We start from the raw sequence: 22,886 nt of genomic DNA on the forward strand, positions 1-22,886 counted from the left end.
TTTTTTTTTTTTTTTTTTTTTTTTTATTATTATTATTATTATAAAAAAAAAATTCTTCATCTATGTTCTTTAAAAGATCTACCTCCAGGGAAAAGAAAATGGTAAAATGCCAGACTTATTTACAGTTGACCTGTTTATTGTCTGTAACATGCTTGGAAGTTTGCACAATAAACATATAAAAAAATAAAAAAAAGATAAAAATATACACCATGTATTTTTTTCACTTATATTTTTTTATATATTTCAAAAATGAAAAAAGGCAAAAAATATATTTGCTAAAATGTGTTTCAAAATGTTTATGTAAATGTTTTCTACTAAAAAATGTTTGGCCATTCATACATTTGGTATAGGAATGGACAAATTCATGTAGTCATATATTTAAAAAAAAAAAAAACATATTTTGCCCTCCATATACGTATATATCTAAACCAATATATATATATATATATATATATATATATATATATAGGTATATATATATAGGTATGTGATATATATATATTATGTAAACAAATCAATGTACTTAAAAAAAATATTATACTCGATCCAACAGATGTATCTAAACCAATAGTTCAACAAACCAATATATACCTGAGCAAACCGATGTATCTAAACATATACAGTCATTGAAGAAATCAATGTATAGTTGAACAAACCCAATAAGTACTTAAAGGGATAGTTCACTTAAAAATGAAAATGCTGTCTTCGTTTACTCACCCGAATGTTGTTCCAAATCTGTAAGAGTTTCTTTCTTCTGAACACAAAAGAAGAAGTTTTGAAGAATGTTTGTAACCAGACAATTGACAGCAGCCATTGACTTTCATAACAGGAAAAAATAATACTATGGAAGTGAATGGGGTCCATCAACTGTTTGGTTACCGAAATTCATCAAAATATCTTCCTTTGTGTTCAGCAGAACAAAGAAATGAATGCATGTTGGGAAAAAGTAAATGAAGTGAATAAATGAAGACAGGATTTTCATTTTTGGGTGAACTGTCCCTTTAATGACTCTTAATGGCAGACACTAGCCGCGGTTCCATTACCCTTCAAATTGCACAAATTGAAATTGCGCATTGAAAATACGCCCAATGGAAACACGTCAATTTTGCACAAACTCCCATTTATCGCAAAAAAGTTTTTACGCTCGCATGAGGTGGTTTTTCAGGCAATTCGAAAAAGAAATATTTTGCAAAACTGCAATGGAAACAGTTTTTGCGCACTTACAGTCACCTGACGTAGACGACGCGGTGTGTTTGGACAGAATACGAGACAGAGTTCTTTATTAAATTCATAAAAGACAAAAGAATTACAGGAATAATGGATTCTAAACCTCAAATAAATGCCACAATCAAGACCTCGAAGCAGAACTGAGGGAGAAACACCCAGAAACACCTCATATGTGCCGCTCACAGTATAAAGGGTCTTTCCTCACCATTAATGCTTGGATAACACACATACGTCTCCTTCCATTAATAATAATAATGGCCAGTGCACTGGCTGGGATATACATAAACCTACCAACGACCGTTGCCATGATTTTTGGAATGACTTATCGCAAGAGTAAAAATGAAATGTTAGTCGCATAACATAGGTTAATGAAAACGGAGTCATTTTGCAATAGTTCTTTGTCGACATTTAGGGGGAAAAAAAGAAGAAAAAAAATTGCAAATGTTTTGCGCAAATCTGTAATGGAAACGCACCTACTGATGTTTGTGTGAAATAGCTTGTTTAGAAGCTCTTTACTGGCAAACCTAATACCGTAGGCCGTTTTGCTTGGTCTAAACTAGTAAAATGCAGTGTGTTTTCTTTCAAATAAATTAAAGCCTCACTGTTTTTTTTGTTTTTACTTGGCCAAAAAAACAAACAAAAACTCCTTGTACTAGTGTTAATTATATAAAACAGCACATTGAATGGTTTGAGAGATACTGCTGTGGTAAAACACATCTTTAAAATATGTGTGCTATTTCTGACAATCATTGTCAATGATTAAAGCTGTGAGAGTCAACTTAGTATTATGTTAAGAGTAACACTTTAAAGGTGAGGCATGTAGTGAAGAAATAATACAATTATATATGGCAGTGTTTCCATCAACACATCTAAACCCAAAGAAGCTTTTCACACAAGACTTTAGCAGCTCAAAAGACACTGATTCTTTCTCACTTTCACTGGATGGTGTCTAGAAGCTTATAAAAGACTGAGCTGAAATGCTGATGATGTCACGGTGATTGACACTGGTGGGCGTGTCTTATCTCATCAAACTGAACTCTTCTTCTACTGCTCATTCTCTCCATCCTCATCTATTTGGCTAATAGAAGGTGTTTCTTTTCCTGATGATTCTGGAAGGAATTAGAGACAATCACAGAAATGAATATAAGAGAGAAATCTGGAAATCAATTCTGAAGCCGTTCATGAGAAATCAAAATGAATGTCAATAATTTACCATCAAATTACCAATAGAAATTAAATGTACAAAATAATTTAACATAGGCTTAAGGCTTAAAACACACTTTCCACTCAATGGCATGGAGATTTGTATTTCAGTGTGATCAGGTTATGTGGACAAACAGGCTGTTTTCACCTGGCAGTAACAATCGTAACTATACACGAATACTATTGAATGAACAAACCCTTCTTACATAAAAAAAAAATCAAAAGACTCACCATGATCTCCAGCACATATAGTACTGGGGTTACGGATTGCAATGCTCCTCCTGCCCTGTCGGTCTATGGATGTCATGTTAGCACCTATCGCTCGACTTAAGGCAGTCTCTGCAACAATCATGCGCCGTACCCCTTCACCTTTCTCCATCTTTGAGACATCAGCACCTAGAAATAGAGAAATACAAAGAAAAAGTAGACATTAGATCAAGTGTGTGTTTGCACGCGAACCTCAACGATCGAAATTACTACACAGAAGTCACAGAGGATCACCAGGATTTTTAGGACTATAAAACACGGTGAGTAAGGCTTAACTCTTTTTTTAGCTTGTCCACAAACAAATTTGATGAAAAAGACATTGCTTTATCGAAGTTCTGTTGCTTGGAAAATGGTTCCCATCAATGTCCGAAAGAGTAAAAGCACTCATGTGTTTATATAAAGATATGTTTTAAAATATGTACAGTAGATGTATGTTGTAACTTGTATGTTTGATGTGCTGCTACTGCTAAGATGTAGTTTGATGATTTAATTTGGAATAATTGTATTTTTTGTCTTGTATTGCTCTGTGGACCCCAGAAAGATTAGCAACCACTCAGTGGAAGCTAAAGGGGATCTGAATAAAGAATAAAGAAAACTAAAGGATAGGAGATTCAGAGAGATTTAAAAGGAATATCCTGTCACGTGAGGAGCCTGTTCTTTCTCCATATTCTGTGTGAAGACAAAGACTTCATATATAGGGACACGGCACACTCCGGTTACTTATGAATGGGAGAAAGTGCAACGTCCAATATTGCGAATAAGCCCCGCCTTCTAAATGACAGCCAATCGTTGATTAGTAAAGTCATCGCATCACTGCAGCTGAAGCTCCGGTTGCTATAGAAACAGGCAGACTCGCGCTCATGCCTGCGCATTGGCTGGTCTATCATGAAAAACAAGCTTGTTTTAACACTATTTGAACATAATAAACAAGCTTTATGAGACTGTTGTTGTTGTTGTTGTTGTCAAGTTTCATTAGTGTTTTCAAATATGAAATGTACTCATAAGCTTAGTGAACATTTTTGGAGAATTTGATGTTTCCTCATTCAAAGAGATAGGAGCTGCACTTGATGCCCAAGAGGCGTTTCAAAGATTACAATTTAAAAATAAAATAATATATTTATTAAGGGTGTCACGATTCTCCAAATCCTCGATTCGATTACATTTTCGATTCTAAAGTCACGGTTCGATTCGATTCTCGATTTTAAAAAAATAAATTGAAAGCACAAGCTATGCCATTTTAATACTTTTATGCAATATAATAATATCTGACCTTTGTTCGCAATACCACACACTACATTGTCAAATTTAAAACGTTTATTAACAACATAATGTAACAATAACTTATATCTTCAGTCAATTGGAAACTTAAACAATATAACCTATTACAGTCCCGGGGCTCCCTGGACTCCTCAGAGCAGTCACAGGCGAATAGCACGGCGTTTTAAATTGGGTTCCCACAGCGTTTGCAACGCAGTACGAGAGAACATTCTCGTAAGGGAACGAAGGCTACTTGGTTACTTGTGTAACCTCGGTTCCCTTAGAGATAAGGGAACGAGTACTGCTTTGCCTTGCCGTGCTATTTCGCTCATATCAGGTACTTTTCGCTTCAGTCGATTTAAACCTAAAATCCTTTGGCGAGTCTTTTGTGAATTACACTCTCCAGCCGCGTCCAAATTGGCGCGCTCGAAGTTGGCAGGGCGCCATGCGCTCCCATTGGACCGTACGCCACTGCTAACTTGCCATAGGTTCGTGCAGTTGCCGCAGCACAGACAATCAGCTCGCTCAGACGAGATATGATGCTCTCGCTGTGCAGCTGCAATGTGTTTTAAAATAAAGGCTTCAATATTCTCGAGAAAAGGAGTTTTACCTATTACAGGCAAGACGAGCTGCCGTGACATGGGGGCGTGGCAGTAGAGGTCGACCGATAGTGGATTTTACCGATAACGATAGTTAGGTTGGGCCATACTTGCCGATAACCGATTAATCAACCGATAGTTTTTAAAATTGATACTGGATAAAAACAAACATAACACTCCAAGTAAAACAGTGCTGAACTTTATTATAAAAATAATAAAACTGTATTGAACCATGAAAACATGCTAAATGAAATAAATATATAATATGAATAAATATTGAAGTCAATAAAAGACATTCATTCAAACTGAAGCAAAAAGTAATACTCTAAATAACAAATAAAACCAGTTACATTCAAAATGTAACTATTAAACTGTTATTTTTCAAGCGAACTTAATGAATAAAAAAGTAACAAAATTTGATCGGTATAATATTTGAGCAATACAATTGCACCTTGATCATTCATGTTAGTTTGATAGTGCATTAACTATGGTTAACAAATAAAAACCTTAATTTAAAAATGTATTAGTAGCCTACATGTTAATTAACAAATAATGAACAATCCTTATACAGAAGTTATTAACCTTAGTTAATGTCACATATGGAATTTTATTGTAAGTGTTATCATGTCATATAAATCCAAACAGTCATGCTTAAATATCTACAATGCCAGAGCATTGAAATGACATAAATATTAAATGTATAGTCTCACACTTTTGCTTCTATTTTATAAACACTTGATGATTATCTAATCAAAATAACAAAACATGTATTAAAGTGATGACGAAAAAATTACCGAAATCGAATGCTTTTCTGATTTGTTTATATGTTTCTGTCGGCTGTATGAACATATCAGTTTGCTATCTTACGTCTCTAGCTTTAAATATGCAACTTCTCTGCATATTAAATGCATAAAAGTGACCAGCTGGATATAAACTAATGCAAATAGAGGTAACAATTGTGACATTAAACATTCGGGTCGGACTTACGTTTATTTTTGTCAGTGTTTTAACAGCTTGAGGTAGCCTACTAATGTTAGCGTCCTCTCAGCCTCGAAGGCAAACAAACATACTGTTGTGCTGTTCTTTCTCTACTAATGCAGCATTTAGTCAACAAATTAATCGCTTTATAATGATATGACAAAATGTACTGTAATACATAGGCTGCCTTTTAGCTGTCGGTGCTATAAACACGCATCTGATGTCAGCGCTCTCCACGCAGCGTGTGCTCTCAGTGCAGCACGCAGCATCACGTGTCGAAATAAACAACACGAGGCATCAGCGATAGTTTTTATTACACCTCTAGAGGCCGCTCTTGTACTGCATGATGCTAGCAGACCCTTCTCAGCTCTCTCTTACTGTGTAATGAATGACAGCGCGCGCTTCTCAGCTGCTCCAGCAACGGACGCAACCAGGAAAAACTATCGGTATGTATTTTGCCGATAACGATAGTTCCACCAATCAACTATCGGTGCCGATTAATCGGCAAAACCGATGAATCGGTCGACCTCTACGTGGCAGCATCGACGATTCCATTTTTTGATTCGATAATCGAGATTGAGCATTATTTTCGATCAATTTCGATTTAAAATCGAAATCGTGACACCCTTAATATTTATGTTCTGTGTGACTTCTCATTTCAGTAAATGCATCATTTTAACCACGACTATACAGATTTGTATTATTATTTTAAGATTTTAAAAAGCAATCATTTAACCATTAATTAACATGCAAAATGTATTTTGTTTGACACACACAGCATGTGTATTGTGGGCTATAGCAGCTATAGAGATCAGACTTTATCAAGCTTATGGGTTTTAGCAAAGCAACACACTTCTTTTTCCTTGAACATTTATTGTCGCACAGCATAACACATTTTACACTTGATGTTTTAGTTGTAATACTCACATATTTCTTTTTCAGAGTTCTCCAGTTCATCAGTCAAGGCTGATCAGAGAAACAGAGAAATTAGATTATAGTGAATGAATAGATGATGTACAACGACAGTGATATGTAATGATAAACACTTTTTTTAAAAGGGGTTAATAGGCTAATACTTTAGCTTTTCATTTATTAGAGTTGAAAGAAATGTCTTCTCACAAAATTTTTTTAAACAACCATGTAGGAATATGTATCATGACCATATTCCAGGACGTCAATACACTGCAAAAAAAATGCTTTTCTTACTTAGTATTTTTGTACTATTTTTCTTGTTTCCAGTCCAAATATCAAACATTTATTGAATCAAGATCCATTTACTAAAGATGTAAAATTACATAAGATATTAAGTAAATAAAAATTAAGTGAGTTTTGCTTAAAACAAGCACAATTATCTGCCAATGGGGTAAGAAAAATAATCTTGTTGCTGTTTGAATTAAGATTATTTTTCTGACCCCATTGGCAGATAATTGTGCTTTTTTAAACATCAACTCACTTAATTTTGATTAGTTCCCCCGGAAAACAGGACATACTATCTTATGCAATTTTACTCATCTAGTAAATGCTTCTTGATTTAAGAATTTTTTGATATTTGGACTGGAAACGAGACAAAAATACTAAGTAAAAAAAAAGAAGAAGCATTTTTTCCAGTGTCATCAATACTGACCAAAATCTGATGAATCTTTTGATGGAAATAACATCACAACATTTATTTCCATCAAGAAGTGCATCAATTTTTGTTCAAGATCTTGAATTGACAATGCAAGAGGTGAGCACTCTGTAAAGTCTCCTCCAGCACATCCCAAAGACTGTCTCTGAATATCCTATCAACACCTATCACTTGACTTCTTCAACATGAATGCACCTTTCTCCATCTCTGATCTCGATGTCTCTTCTTGTGTGACATCAGCATCTAGACACAGAGACATACAAAGCCAAAGTAGACATTAGATCAAGTGTTTGCATGTGAACATCAGAGATTGAAATCACTACACAAAGATCACTGAAGTGACTTTATCAGTTTGTACATGATTTGTGTTCTTCATATTATGGCCTCCATTTTGGTTTGCGGCATTAAAAACAAAAACACAAAATGTATCTAAATAGCTCAGGAAAACAGTTACGAATGCAGGTCAGCAACAGAACAGTGTAAAGTTTTAGCTGCGTGATTATCACAAAAACCATTAAAACACCATAGTGGTAAAGATTTTAAAAATAAAACATGTAATTTACTACTATAAACAAATATTATAATGATGACAACCCAGTTCCCTACCTTGCACAAATAGCAGTTTTAACAAAGGAATGAATAATGTTTGTATTTTATTGCATTTTCTGTTGAAATTCTCATTTCCGCAACTTATGTGTCATTACCGCAACAGGTGTTCATTTAATAAATGTAGTCATTTGATTTGAAATGCACATGAAGAATATACATTATGTTCTTTCAGGTTTGCCACATCATTTTGAAAATATGTCAGGTTTTAATACAATATATTAAAAAATTAAGTTGTAATTTTGCAATAGCCATTTTGCAAGTAATGAGAGAGAAATCAGTCAAAATTATTAGAATGATTTCATAGTTTCAAGTTTAAAAGATGATGTGAACTGTATTAGCTTTCTTAATGGTAGTGATTTCTTCAGGCTGTTGCGGTAATGAGAAAAGCCAAAAACATATTTAATTCCAGAAGTCCATTTCTGAGTCTTGTGTGTGGCGATTTTCAATGGTCTGCCATGAATAAAAGTGTCTAAAGTATCTAAGTCTATTTGATACGACACTAACAATGACCCACAGCTTTTCTTGCAGGTGTTGTTTGCAGTCACACATGTAATTAAAGGGTCTGGAGAAAAGTATCAGAGTAAAAGTTTCAGTTTTGTCTTAAAATTGAGTTAATTCAACAAAATATTTATACTATAAATGTCGGCTCAACATCGTGATGTCTGTTAGCCTATCGGCCCAACCCTTCAACAAAACACATTTCACACTTGCAGTTTAATTTGTAATACTTACGTATTTCTTGTTCAGAGGTCTCTTCTGCACCGGTCAAAGCTGCACATAAAAACAGAGAAATTCAATTATAAGTGAGTGATCAGATGAAGAGTTCAGATGCAAAAGCCTGTAAGACAGGAGAGCTGTCAGTAAATAATATATGTAAATATAAATGAACAATAAATGAAAAAGTAATTTAGATATTTTGTTGTAAATTTAAAAGTAATGCGTTACTTTACTAGTTACTTGAAAAAAGTAATCCGATTACATAACTCAAGTTACTTGTAATGTGTTTCACCCAACACTGTTAATAAATGTTAATTTCATCAAATTTTGGGTTCATTTTAAGCGAGCAATATAATCATTTTTTAAACAATAGTTGAGCTAAATAAAACAATTTCAAACATTTAACCCAGCTATCGTTAATGTGAATGAACAATATCAGCAGCTGGGTTAAATGTTTGAAATTGTTTTATTTAGCTCAACTATTGTTAAAAAAAAAATATTATATTGCTTGCTTAAAATGAACCCAAAAATTTTAATGGGAATTAACATTTATTAACAGTGTTGGGTGAAACACATTACAAGTAACTTGAGTTATGTAATCGGATTACTTTTTTCAAGTAACTAGTAAAGTAACACATTACTTTTAAATTGTACTGAGTTATTTTTCATTTATTTTTCATTTATAGTTACATATATTGACTGACAGCTCTCCTGTCCCATGTTGAGAGAAATCGTGAGTAAGCGCAGAGCGGTGTGTGTGAGTGTGTGAGTATGTGTGCGTGTGTGCTGCAGTTCTAGACTAAATGTTAGCATTTACTCTTCTCACTTGTACAAAAACAGATTCAGTTTTCATCAAAGTCAATAAAAACTTATAATTAAATATTTTAAATTAAACAAATATAATTAATGTATTTAATCTCACTTTAACCAGTTCGAGGATCCAATTCAAACATATTAATAAGCAGAAATAACTTTAGACAAACATAACATTTGTGATCAGTCTAAAGCTTATTTCACTTTTGGTGTGAAAGGGTACTTTTTGTAGTTATTAAAAACAATAACAATAATTGGCGATCAGCAAACAGTCTCCTCATTTTACACTTGCTGTCTTAGTTGTAATACTTACGCAGTCGCTCTGAATAATCAGGTTTCTTGCTTTCAACTGTCACAGCAGAAACAGAGAAATGAGGACATTATAAGTGTGTGAACAGATAAAGAAACACTGGGAAGATACTGTGTGATTCTTCATGTGCTTCTAATAACTTTTTATTAATGATCAGTAAAATCCGTTAAATCCATCACCAACATGAATTATCAATAAACAATACTTTTCATAGCAATGCATTTATTGGTTCAGGAGAGTTTCACACCTGTGATGTCTTAATGTTAAACCCTACTGTCAATCAAGCGATTTTTTCTCTCATTGCATCAGCTGTGATACTTACACACTTTCTTTATGTTTTCAGAGATCTCGGCTACGTGTCACAGCAGGACGTAGAAACAGAAATGAGGAGATTATAAGTGAATGAACATGTCAGAAACACTGAGAAGATTCTGTGTGATTCTTCATGAGCTTCTAATAATCACTTCATCTACATGACTTCATATTAATGATCAGTAACAGTTACAGTAATGTTGTAAATCACATGTTGTATGTGATTCAGTCATCAGCATATTAATGTCTCACAAGCAGAACATGTGGTGAAAAATTATACATATTGACTAAGAAAAAGAATTTCTGCTGTAGCACAATAAAGCTTATTATCATCAGGTTTAATACGTACACAGTCGCTCTGAGATCTTCTCTTCTTCTGTTACAGCAGGACATAGAAACAGAGAAACTAGATTATAGTGATTGATCAGATGAACATGTCAGAAACACTGACACACAGCGCAGATCAAATCTCAAAATAACAGATCGAGAGTCAGCAGGACTGTGACTTTAGGCCAACTGGCACTGACTTTCAGCAGTTCTGTGAGATTTACTGGCAGAAACACAGATATTATTATTATTATTATTATTTAAATCAACATTTTAGCAATCAGTAACGATTACTGTAATGTTGTGTATGATTTAGTCATCAGTATATAAATATCATGCAGCTCAATACTGGACAATCACACACATCACACAAGCAGAACATGAAAATGATAAATATTGACTCTGAAAAATCATTTAAAATCTACAGTAGCACAATAAAGTTAAATTGTTTTGTTGTATCAGCTGTAATACTCACGCAGTTGCTCTAGTTGTTTGGAGATCTCCGCTTCATGTCACATCCAAACAGAGATGAATGAACAGATGAGACACTGAGTGATTCTTCATGAGCTTCTAATAATCACTTCTACATAACTTTATATGATCAGTAACAATTACAGTAAAGTTATGTGTGAACATTAAAGCATAATGTGAATTAATAAACAATACTTTCCACGGTATTTTGTTTTGAAATTAGTTAAGTGATGATGTGTCACTGAATGACGAACTATTGACTATGAACAATTATTATTTATTTTGCTATATCTCATCCTGGACTGCATTTCCCATAAGCCATTGTGGCTGATTAACTTCAGGTGTTTCTCTGCCTAGATACAAGTCTATACATTACACTTCATTTCTGAGCTCTCGCTAGGATTCCCTATATTATGGTATTGATCTTTAGCCTGGTTTCCTGGATTTCAATGTTTGCCTTTGGTTTTGACCTTTTCCCAGCTATTTGTAACATGATTGTGGATTACGCTTAATAAAGCTGCGTTTCCTCAGCACTAGTCTCTATTGTAGCACAATAAAACTACACTTTCTCTTGCTGTATCAGCTGTGAAACTTACGTATTTCTCTTTCACAGTCCTCGGCTTCGAGTTACAGCAGAACATAGAAACAGAAATAAGGAGATTATTAGAGAGAAGATACTGTGTGATTCTTCATGAGCTTCATCATCTGTATGACTTTATATTCAACATTGGACACAACTAAGGGAAACGGTCATGCAACAACAAGCATCACAACAGTAAAAAAAGGAACCTCAAGGTTGTCAATGTGTGCAATTGTATTGGGCCCCATTCCTGTATTACGCCCAAATCACTAAATCCGTATGTCCCATGTTTTATGTGATTCAGTCATGAGTATATTAATATCATACAGCTCAATACTGGACAGTCACACAGTTCATTAAATACTGTACTAAATCAAATGCAGGCAAAACATATGATTTCAAAAAATAAGAAATCTTGCCTATGAAAATTATTTTGTACATTTAAACTGTACCGTCGCACAATAAAGCGAACTTTTTCTCTGTATCAGCTGTAATACTTACACATTTTCTTTAGTTTTTCCGAGATCTTTTCTTCGTGTGACAGCAGCACATAGAAACAGAAATGAGGAGATTATAAGTGAATGAACAGATGAAAGATCATTTCTACTTTAAAAATACTTACCTATTTCATTTTCACAGCCCTTCGCTTCATGTCACAGCAGCACATAGAGACAGAAATGAGGAACAGATGAAGAAACACTGAGGAGATACTGTGCGATAATCACTTCATCTTAATGGTCTGTCACAATTACAGTAACGTTGTGTGTTAAAGTCACCATGAAATAAGCAATACTTATTTGCATATTTTATGTCTTCAGTCAAATGCTCCGAACAAACATAATCCTCTGATGTGATCCAAAATTTCATAAAAAAAGGAACAAGTGAATATTTGATTTTTAATGTTTTTTTGACATTTTTTTTTATATATACTCCAAACTATTGTCCAAAATACCGGATGAATGTGTAATGCACTAGACACACAGAAGTATTAAAAAAAGCTGTGGTTTTCAGTTCAGTTGTTTCAGTTTTAACACTTACCCAGTTTTGTTTCATTGATCTCGGCTTCGTGTCACAGCAGCACGCAGAAACAGAAATGAGGAGATTATAAGTGAATGATCAGATGAACATGTCAGAAACACTGAGAATGATTTCCATCAGTTAAATCCATCATTAATGTGATTTAACAAAATAAACAATGCAGTAAAACTTCTCAAAACAGCTCCATTTGTTAACATTAGTTCACTAGTGCATACTAATCATTTACTAATGGGACTATATTATAAAGTGTCATCAACAATACTTATCACTTAAGTTATTGGTTAATATTAATTTATATATATTTGAAAATTACTTCAGTGATGTGTGACACCTGTAATGTTTTTATATCAAACAACAAAGCAAAGTTTTCTGTTGCTGTATCCGCTTTAATACTTACACAGGTGTTTGGAGAGCTTCGCTTCATGACACAACAGCACATAGAAACAGAAAAGAGGAGATTCAAAATTACTGATCAGGTGAACATGTCAGAAACACTGAGAAAATACTGTGCGAATATATAAATAAAAATGTATTTATATCTTACAATATATAAGACTATATAATACGCAGTTGCGAGTTGGAAAGTCAGAATTGTGAGTTTTTAATAATTTCTGCTTCGCATTTATGACTTTATAATTCACAATTGTGAATTAAAACAAGAATTGTGAGATGCAAACTCACAATTGCGAGGGAAAAAAGGCAGAATAGTGCGATAAAAGAGTGAAAATTACCTTTATTTATTTTATTTTTATTTAGTGCCGGAAACACTTCCATACACGGGTGAGGATTTACAAATAAAAATACAAAATGTACTAAAGCACAGTAACGAAATAAAAATACTTTGTTAATATCTACCACTGGTTGTATATGATTCAGTCATCAGTATATTAAATTCATGCAGCTTAATACTGGACAATCACAAATGATTAGTGATTTATTTATAAGCAGAATTAACAGCAAAAATAAAAAATACTGACTATGAAAAAATCATATTAGGGACTGTTCGTTTTTTATTTAAGGGGCCACCGGAGGAGTTTTGAGATCTGTAGTCAAAAAATACATGACCCTCCCTTCGCCAGCAATAAATTTTTCTATGACCATCCAAAATGATTGTGAAAAAAGGCATGACCCTCCCCGATAATTTATTGATTAGCCTACTTCTGTACTGGTTTGCGCTTGGCAAAGATGTTCCATTGTTTTTTTTTACAACCATAAACTCTTGCTTTCTCATCTTACTGTAACGATAGACCAAACCTACGATTCGGTTCGTATCACGATTTTTGATTTTAGATTAGAAAAAAATCATGTTTTCGGTGCTGATGCGGTGTGACGCGTTCAACATGTGGGTGGCGCTGCCAATAAAGCATCTAAAAGCTGTCACAAAGAACCGGCAAAAGTAATGATTATGAATATGTCAAATATAGCAAGGAGACATTTTAATTGTTTATTAATAAACAAGTGTTTTCTGTGTCGACTGCAAAGATGAAGTTGACGATGCGTCGTGACCTTCGCAGAACGCGCCAGAGAGAAATGCACATTTTGGATTACATAAGAGCAGTCTGTTTTCTTTCGTTTTGAATTGTTCTGTTTAAAAGTAGACATTTCAAGCTTTCTATATATTTCTCAGGTCTGTGAGGCAAGTAGCCTACCTTACGCTGAGTCTCGGTTCATTTATGAGACAAGAGTCCACTCGCCGGCGCCTCCGTGTGATGATTATCTATTTTCTACTATATTTACTTATTATTTATTAAATCCAGGCAATTGGTTGATGAAACATTGATTAAAATTAAGATACAATTAATAAAAAACGAAATTCACTTTAAAGACAGGCTTTGTGCTTTCTGTTTGAGGTCTCTGTGATTTTTTTAAATGTCGCTTTCAGAGCAGTCATGTCTGTAATGGAGAACTGTCTATTTTATGAATATTTTATGTTCTGTGGAGGCCGACCCTTCTTCATCCGGTGGGTATACAGTACCAGTCAAAAGTTTGGAAACATTACTATTTTTAATGTTTTTGAAAGAAGTCTCTTATGCTCATCAAGCCTGCAGTTAAAAAAAAAAAAAAAAAGTAATATTATGAAATATTATTACAATTTAAAATAATGGTTCTCTTTTTTAATATACTTTAAAATGTAATTTATTTTTGTGATGCAAAGCTGAATTTTCATCAGCAAGTACTCCAGTCTTTGATGTCTTATGATCCTTCAGAAATCATTCTAATATGCTGATTTATGATCAATGTTGGAAACAGTTGTGCTGCTTAATATTTTTTTTATAACCTGAGATACTTTTTTCAGGATTATTTGATGAATAAAAAGTTAAAAAGAACTGTATTTATTTAGAATAGAAATCTTTTGTAACAATATACACTACCGTTCAAAAGTTTGGGAACAATAACTTTTTTTTTTAAAGAAATTAGTACTTTAATTCAACAAGGATGCGTTAAATTGATAAAAGGTGATGGTAACGATTTATATTGTTAGAAATGTTTTTATTTTGAATAAATGCTGTTTTTATGAATAAATGCTGTTAACGTTTTACTCATCAATGAATCCTGAAAAAAGTATTCCAAAAAAATATATTAAACAGCACAACTGTTTCCATCATTGATAATAGACAGGGTCAATTTTCACAAAATCAGAACCCTGAAGGCATTTTGTGATTATTTATATTGTACAACATTTCTAGGGGTATTAAGGGGTGCTGAATCCAAATCTGCTGTATATGAAGCTCAAAAATGTCCCAAAATGCCTCAAAATTAATTAATTAATTATTAATTAGTTAATAATAGTTCATAGTTAAAAACAACTATTTTTGCAATATCTAAGCAGTTTCTTCACATGACATCTAAAATCTGAATATGGCATTGAATTGCCCATGTAGGAAAACTTACAAAAGCACATTTATTTCATGTTTGTACCTTGTTTAGTCAAAAAGATATACTGAAAAATAGATTTCAGCCTGGCGGTGGCGGCCATTTTGAATTTCTCAATTTTGAGGCATTTTGGGACATTTTTGAGCTTCATATACAGCAGATTTGGATTCAGCACCCCTTAATACCCCTAAGAAATGTTGTATAATATAAATAATCACAAAATGCCTCCAGCACTTTAAATAAGCACATTTTCAGAAATTTCATAGTCTATAATAACTGAGTATCAAATCATCATATTAGAATGATTTCTGAAGGATCATAAGACATCAAAGACTGGAGTACTTGCTGATGAAAATTCAGCTTTGCATCACAAAAATAAATTACATTTTAAAATATATTAAAAAAGAGAACCATTATTTTAAATTGTAATATTTTTTTTTTTTATTTTTTTTTTTTTAACTGCAGGCTTGATGAGCATAAGAGACTTCTTTCAAAAACATTAAAAATAGTAATGTTTCCAATCTTTTGACTGGTACTGTATATATTTTGGTTTGCACAGTGTAATTCATAGAATTACTAAAAAATATTTTGCCACCTAAAAGTTAAAGATTTTTTTTGTGTCACGTCACATGTGTATTTCCCTCATATTAAATATAAAACGCATGTGTAGACTGATATTTTTCTAATGTCTTGACTCCTTTATTAAGGGAGTATGGATATATTAACAGACGTTTCAATATATTGGTATTAAATGCATTTTCTGTATATTTCAAGTTTTGACTGCAAATGTCACGTCCATAACGCTGGAATTGCCCAATTTTAACGAATTTATCCTCAACTAGTTTTTTGGTGTAGGTCTACGTATTTTATTATGTTAACTTCAATAATACTAATAGTAATTTAAAGATGTGGTAGCCCTACATCTTACACATCACACTCCACTGTTATGGTGGCAATTTCAGTATATTTACTCACTAACATTATTGTGGAAACAAAATATGGTAGTATCGCGCGCGCTACAGCGCACATTCTATCAGCTGCAGTTCTGGCGCCTCAGTCCCAATACTGTAAAACTCGCCGTACATACACATCACATGTTAATGCAGCGGTAGAGTTACACTCACAGGACACTGCACTTATTCGCAATCACAAAAGTTCATTATTTGCTCGTGCTTTAAAGCTTTGCCGGGTAAACATTTCATTGGCGTTCTGTTCTGACATGATGCACTTTTTCTGAGTGCGAACTGAAGTGCGTGTGCACTGTCAAACAGCGCCAAACTGGATTTTTGTTGGGTCAGACCCATCTGATATAGATGGGGGGCTGATACCGCGAGAGCAACATGGAGCTACATGTAAAAGATATGCAGCAAACAAGCCACTTTGAAATGTTGCTGTTTTCATGAATATAAAAGTTGGATGACCCTCCCCTCAACAAAGAATAAAAATACATGACCCTCCCCTATTTTCCTCCGGTGGTCCTTTCCATAAATACCGAACGGTCCCTTACACATTTAAACTATGTGTATCAGCTGTAACACTTACACAATTGCTCTAGTTGTTTGGAGATCTTCGCTTCATGTCACAGCCGCACATCGAAACACAAATGAGATTATAAGTGAGTTTGTTGTAAATTCAGCATTTTAAAACAGCGATTCATTCATGAGTTTAATAATATTGACTCTGAAAAAGCATTTCAAATCTACAGTAGTACATAAAAGTAAATTGTTTTGTTGTATCAGCTGTAATACTTACGCAGTTGCTCTAGTCGTTTGGAGATCTCCGCTTCATGTCAGCGGCACATCGAAACAGAGATGAATGAACAGATGAGACACTGAGAAGACACTGAGTGATTCTTCATCATCTGCATGACTTACGTATGACTTACGTATGAGTTTCTTGAGTTCAGAGTCTCTGCGTCGACAGTAAATCCCGACACCAGCCGCCGCAGCCACAGCCGCCAGCATCAGAACCACACATATCCCTGCCACCACTCCTGGAGGAAGACCTGGCACTGAAGAAAACGAAGAGACACCTGGATCAACTCAAGTACTAGCAGACGCTAGTGTTTCAGAGCTGTGCTGACAGAATAATAAAACTCACCAGAGACAGTAACAGTGAATCTCTTGAATAAGATCCGTCTGTCACTAATGATCTTTAGTCTGAATTCTCCAGCATGTTCAGTTTCAAGGTCACTGATGGTCAGAGATCCAGTGTTAATGTCCATCTTCAGTCTGTTTCTGAATCTCCCATCGTCACCATCATAGTGTGACGCGTGACTGTCTTCTGTATCGCCTTTAGCGATGAGAGATCCTTCAGCTCCAAATCTCCACAGTATTAGATCGCGTTTCTGCAGTTCAGTGTCCGTGTGTAGAGTCTCAGAGTTTCCCTTTGTGGCCAACAATGCCTTTATTTCCTCATTATCTTCAACAGACTTGAGTGGAGATTCTGCAAAAATAATATCTCATAATGTCATAACTGTCGGTTATTTATTTCAGCTTGCATATTCTCACAAATAGAGATCTAACGGTGTGAAAATGTCATGTCACGATTATCAATATTATCACGGTTTTGTTCAAATGAGATGAAAATGGTCAAAAAGGACTGATACACACCAGTGATGCGCGGGTCAATGTATAAACAAACGGCCGTTTCAAGATATTTGGGGGCCCTAGGCAAAAGAGTGAAGTGAGGTCCCAAGTCCTCCCTCATGAAAATTTTTAAAATTCAGATGGGATTTCTTGTTTTCTGGTGCATTTTAAGAGTCATGAATTACTCTGTAGTACGCTACACAAAGTGGCCACTAGAGTGTAGTAAAGGACACAGTGTCTTCAATGAGGCATTGTTGATGGGAATGACACAATTTGATTAATGTTTATTTTTGTCAACAAGGCAAAAACAAGGTAAAAAAAGTATAATTATTCATATTACTATTATCATTCTTAAGAACTGTATTCTCTTTATGCAGAGCAGTGTTTTAATCTTAAGCTATACAATTTATGTTGAATTAAAAGAAAAGTATTAAAATGGTGTATAACACAAACTATTTTAACAACATTGTACAACAAGGATTTTTTTTTGTTTTTTTTTGCCATTTATACTTGGGAAAAAATCTTATGCGATCGTAATCTGGGCTCGTGCATCAAGAGGATTTAGCTCAAAGGAAGTTTTCGAACGCTAGTAACTTAGTGATGAGGAGAGAAGTTGTCTCGTGTGTATTTTATGCTTAAATTCTGCAAACAGAACAAAGTTGTGTATGACTATTAGTTTAACTTTTTCACCCTTTAACAACGCTCACATCTACCGTTGTGTTTGGTCACTGATGTCAAGGTTTATGTTCGCAGAGATGTGAAAACACGTCAGACAGAATTGGAGATAATAATGGTTTACTTACCGCTGTCTTAGGCGTTTTTCTTATTTTTCTTTCTTTCTCTGTCTTTTGGAAAATCCTGAAGAGTATGAGCGCTTCATGATGACATTTTTAAATTTAAATGCCCACGCAGCGCTGAGTGTGGGATCGACAGTTTCTCCTCCACTGACAGCTAGTGGGGGACCTAATGGGGGGTGCGCGACGGTTGATGTCACTTCAACATTACAGTGATTAGGGCACTCACAGTGTTTGTTTTTGCATAGGGGGAATCCCTCTAGTTTGGGGGGCCCCTCTCACGGAGCAGTAATGGAGAGCGATAGCGCTGTCTCACTGTGGTGGTTTGTTTACAGTGGTTGATACTGTTTGACGAGGGAAGATACACAACCAAACGACCGTGCGGCCATCGGGGGCCCCCTTCAGCTGGGGGCCCTAGGCAGCTGCCTACCTTGCCTACCCCATTGCGACGGCTCTGAGTTACAAACCGCACCCGACCGACGTTTTCAACTAACCCGCCCGCAACTCGGACCGCAAAAAAAGAAAAAGAAAATATTGTACCCGACCCGCTTCCTGACCCGCATTTTTTAAAAGAAGTAAATGCTCATCGTAGCGTCTTAATATAACTTAATATATTCTAATTTTGTCAAGAATTATAAAAAATCGTCAATAAGCTCATAAGTTGTCCTAAAATAGTCTAAATGTTTAGCTTTAAAAACAATTTTAAAAAGCTGGCTATGTCTATTTTGATGTTTCTGCGCAAGTTCAGCAGACAGTGCGGAACGACCCTTATTATACTTGTGAGCGCCACATGAGGTGTTTCTGGGTGTTTCTCCCTCATTTCTGCTTCGAGGTCTTGATTGTGGCATTTCTTTGAGGTTTAGAATCCATTATTCCTGTAATTCCTTTTTGTCTTTTATGAATTTAATAAAGAACTCTGTCTCGTCTTCTGTCCAAACACACTGCGTCATCTACGTCAGGTGACTGTAAATGCACAAACACTGTTTCCATTGCAGTTTTGCGAAATATTTATTTTTAGAATTGCCTGAAAAACCACCTCATGCGAGCGTAAAAACTTGTTTGTGATAAATGGGAGTTTTTACGAAAATTACGTGTTTTTACGGAAATGACATTTTCAATTTGCGCAATTTGAAGGGTAGGCTAATGGAAACGCGGCTAATTTAACAAAAACTACCATATATCGCAAAAATGTTTTCACGCTGGTTTTTAGGTGGTTTTTCAGGCAATTCGAAAAAGAAATGTTTCACAAAACTGCAATGGAAGTGTTTTCCTATTTACAGGTCACCTGACGTAGGTAGAAGTCAATAATTCTTTAAGGATGGTGCGGTGTGTTTGGAAAGAGCTCTTCATTAAACTAATAAAAAGACAAAAGAATTACAGGAATACTGGATTCTAAGCGACAAAGAAATGCCACAATTTATCAAGATCATGAAGCAGAAATGAGGGAGAAACGCCAGAAACGCCTCATATGTGCCGCTCACAGTATGGATTTACTTGCCATTAATGATTGGAAAACACGCGTACGTCTCCTCCATTAATAATAATGGCCAGTGCAGTGACTGGGATATACATAAACCTACCAACATCCATTGCCATAATTATTGGAATGACTTATAGTATCGCGAGAGGAAAAAAATACGTTTCAGTCGCATAACATCGGTTAATGGAAATGGTGTCATTTCGCAATAGTTTTTTTATCGACTTCTGGAAAATATCGCAAAAGATTTGCACAAATTTGTAATGGAAACGCGGCTATAGACATTAACAGAGAGAAGTTAGTTACACATGCAAAAGTTACATATTGAAGCTTTAAATCCATGTCTCTTGTATCACCGCGGACACACTCTCTCGTTTCATTCAAATGCAGTTTGCCTACACACAAAGAAGTTCAGATTTAATTTACTTACCTTTCACAATAACTTTGAATTTCTTGGCTTTGGTCCCTACACTGCTGATACTCTCTACTGTATATTCACCAGAGTGTTTGATTCTGACGTTCCAGATGGTGAGAAAGCCAGTTTGATCCAAATTAAGTCTGCCACTAAACATCATCATCAACTTCACATCACTATATTCCACTTTGCCAGTTGCTTTGTTAATTATTGCTATCCTAGTCTCATTAACTTTCCACTCTGCCAGACCATCTCTCTGTGTTTCAGTAAAATCAGCCTGTAGAGTGAGAGAATCTCCCTCGATCGCCGTCTTCACTTCATCTGGATCGACATCAAACACGCCTGCAGAACAAATGGAAACAAAAATGAAAAATTAAACTTCTCTCATCATTTACTAAACTTGTTGGAACTTGTTGTTCCAAACCTGTTTTCCAATTTTCTGTTGAACACAGCAGATATTTTAAAGAATGCTGGTAACCAAACAGTTGTCGGTGGCCATTGACTTCCATAGACTTTGTAGGAAAAATATAATAGAACAAGTTTCCATAAACTTTTTATTCATCAATGAATCATGAAAAAAGTAACACGGGTTCCAATCAAGCAGCACAACTGTCGAATCTGAAATTGATATTAAATCAGCATATTATACTGATTTCTGACACTGAATACTGGAGTAATGATGATGAAAATCCAGCTTTGCACCACAGAAATAAATAATATTTTAAAGTATATTAAAATAGAAATCCATTATTAAAAATTCAATAATCCATATTCACCTTTCAGATTTCACTTCCAAAATATTCATTCTGTTTAAAAATACAACCTATAATATTCGACAGGCAATTTTCGGTCAAATTTTTTTCGCTTCCACAAAATAAGTGTTTCAATTTGACAGAAAATTCACCATTTGACATCCGGGAACGGCAGGAATATCAGTAGATTGCCGATTGATAATGTCCATCTGCTGTTAGTCGATCTCACCAGCAGGGGGCGCAAGCGGCTGTTGACCTTGACGAAGACAACTATAGATAGAGCCATAGATAGCCTATCATATAATCATAGACAGTATATAAACTGGACACAGCGACCCCATTGGATTCAACGGAGAAAAGTGAAATCAATTAGAAGCTCTTACTTCCTGATGGCTGAGCGTACTGCGCAGACTCAAACTGAGCTTGACGACGTAGATGTGACGTGAGCAACCCATCTGTCTTCTAGTAGCTGTGCCATGAGAAATCTGAATCATTCCCTTCCGAAACTTGCAGAGACGGAGAGTGTGAGTAGGAGGTGTCCATGAGCTAGGAGCAGGAGCAACTTTTGGTAAGTATTCTGATGAATTATTTTGTCATTTTGCCTCCACGTCCCCCCGATTGCGCGCGAGCTTCTGCTCCTGTCCATACGGTAATCTCTCTACTGTGCGGCAGAGAGTCGCGTGGTTATGACGCAATCGTTAGCCTATTTTTACAAAAACTGCATCTACGGTGCCATAACGTAAGATACACGGTAATGGAGCCTTTTATACATTGTCGTGTTTCTTTAGAAATAAATAATGGACAAATGGAGTCTTTAAACGCCTCAGATGTAAAGTTATTCGCTGTCAAAGTGACGCCAAAATGAATGGGAGTCAATGGAATGCTAACAGCAGGTGATGGTCCGCTAGCCAATGGCGGCGCCCGGGGAACCTTCAATATTTTATGAAACCCTGCCCCCCTGCATATAATAAAGGCTAGATGTCTTACGGCGGAGTCACTTCCGGCATCACCGGCGGCCATCTAACCACAGGGAAGCTGTGAATTATCGTGGCTATAATTATTTCATATGGAAGTCCATTGTTATAATTATTCATATGTATGCAATGTCATAACTACATCTCTGACGTTTATAACAAACCAAACCGTTTGAAAATCGGTTGAAAATTGAGCAAGTTATGGTTATTTAAAAGTACATGCACCATGTTATGAGTGAGTGAGCACCCTGTGGTAAGATGGCCGCCGTGTGCGGACGTCGACCTCCATTGGCCAGCAGCGCGGACGAGACATCTAGCCTTTATTATATGATATCTATGGATAGAGCAACGGGTGAGAGACTCATTCATTCATAAAAACAGGTTTACAGAAATGGAGCAAGCGTAAGTATTTGTGATGATTATCAGGGCCAGTATATATATGGAAAATCTGATAAAGACGGTGTTTACATTTAAGTCTTCACAGTTAGTTTTGTACATCTAGAAATCGGATGTGTTCCTGTTTGGGTCCGTGCAGGCCTTAATAGGGCCGGACCGGCAGCCTAAATATTCTGTGTGAGTAATGTTAGACAATATATAAAAAACACAATCACCCAATGCTTGACTGAATAATTTCAATCTATTTATTAATAATCAGTCTATGGTTAATTTATAGAGCG

At 35.2% G+C, this 22,886-nt stretch overlaps 1 protein-coding gene across 6 annotated transcripts in view; it reads right to left on the minus strand.

Moving 5' to 3' along the window:
• Nucleotides 1–22,886, minus strand: part of LOC309500164 (uncharacterized protein) — a 24,061-nt gene continuing 1,175 nt past the window's right edge. Inside the window, exons 2-22 of one of the 6 annotated variants that reach the window (XM_082171729.1) lie at nucleotides 21,619–21,781; nucleotides 21,388–21,505; nucleotides 20,499–20,825; nucleotides 17,310–17,654; nucleotides 17,095–17,220; nucleotides 16,962–16,991; nucleotides 16,752–16,781; nucleotides 12,733–12,753; nucleotides 12,336–12,359; nucleotides 11,920–11,943; nucleotides 11,799–11,828; nucleotides 11,314–11,337; nucleotides 10,722–10,751; nucleotides 10,269–10,295; nucleotides 9,930–9,959; nucleotides 9,611–9,646; nucleotides 8,500–8,538; nucleotides 7,354–7,401; nucleotides 6,459–6,497; nucleotides 2,662–2,826; nucleotides 1–2,336 (exon numbers count right to left, since the gene is read on the minus strand). In XM_082171729.1, the coding sequence (XP_082027855.1) occupies nucleotides 2,272–2,336; nucleotides 2,662–2,826; nucleotides 6,459–6,497; nucleotides 7,354–7,401; nucleotides 8,500–8,538; nucleotides 9,611–9,646; nucleotides 9,930–9,959; nucleotides 10,269–10,295; nucleotides 10,722–10,751; nucleotides 11,314–11,337; nucleotides 11,799–11,828; nucleotides 11,920–11,943; nucleotides 12,336–12,359; nucleotides 12,733–12,753; nucleotides 16,752–16,781; nucleotides 16,962–16,991; nucleotides 17,095–17,220; nucleotides 17,310–17,654; nucleotides 20,499–20,825; nucleotides 21,388–21,397 (1,470 nt within the window). In that variant the 5' untranslated portion in view covers nucleotides 21,398–21,505; nucleotides 21,619–21,781 and the 3' untranslated portion in view covers nucleotides 1–2,271. Of the gene's footprint in view, nucleotides 2,337–2,661; nucleotides 2,827–6,458; nucleotides 6,498–7,353; nucleotides 7,402–8,499; nucleotides 8,539–9,610; nucleotides 9,647–9,929; nucleotides 9,960–10,268; nucleotides 10,296–10,721; nucleotides 10,752–11,313; nucleotides 11,338–11,798; nucleotides 11,829–11,919; nucleotides 11,944–12,335; nucleotides 12,360–12,732; nucleotides 12,754–16,751; nucleotides 16,782–16,961; nucleotides 16,992–17,094; nucleotides 17,221–17,309; nucleotides 19,791–19,876; nucleotides 20,826–21,387; nucleotides 21,506–21,618; nucleotides 21,782–22,886 lie in introns of those variants that run through there. The other 5 variants (XM_082171732.1, XM_082171728.1, XM_082171733.1 and 2 more) reach the window with 5 other exon arrangements.

The sequence above is a fragment of the Leuciscus leuciscus genome, assembly GCF_965113295.1.
Source record: "Leuciscus leuciscus genome assembly, chromosome: 1".
NCBI lineage: Eukaryota > Metazoa > Chordata > Actinopteri > Cypriniformes > Leuciscidae > Leuciscus > Leuciscus leuciscus.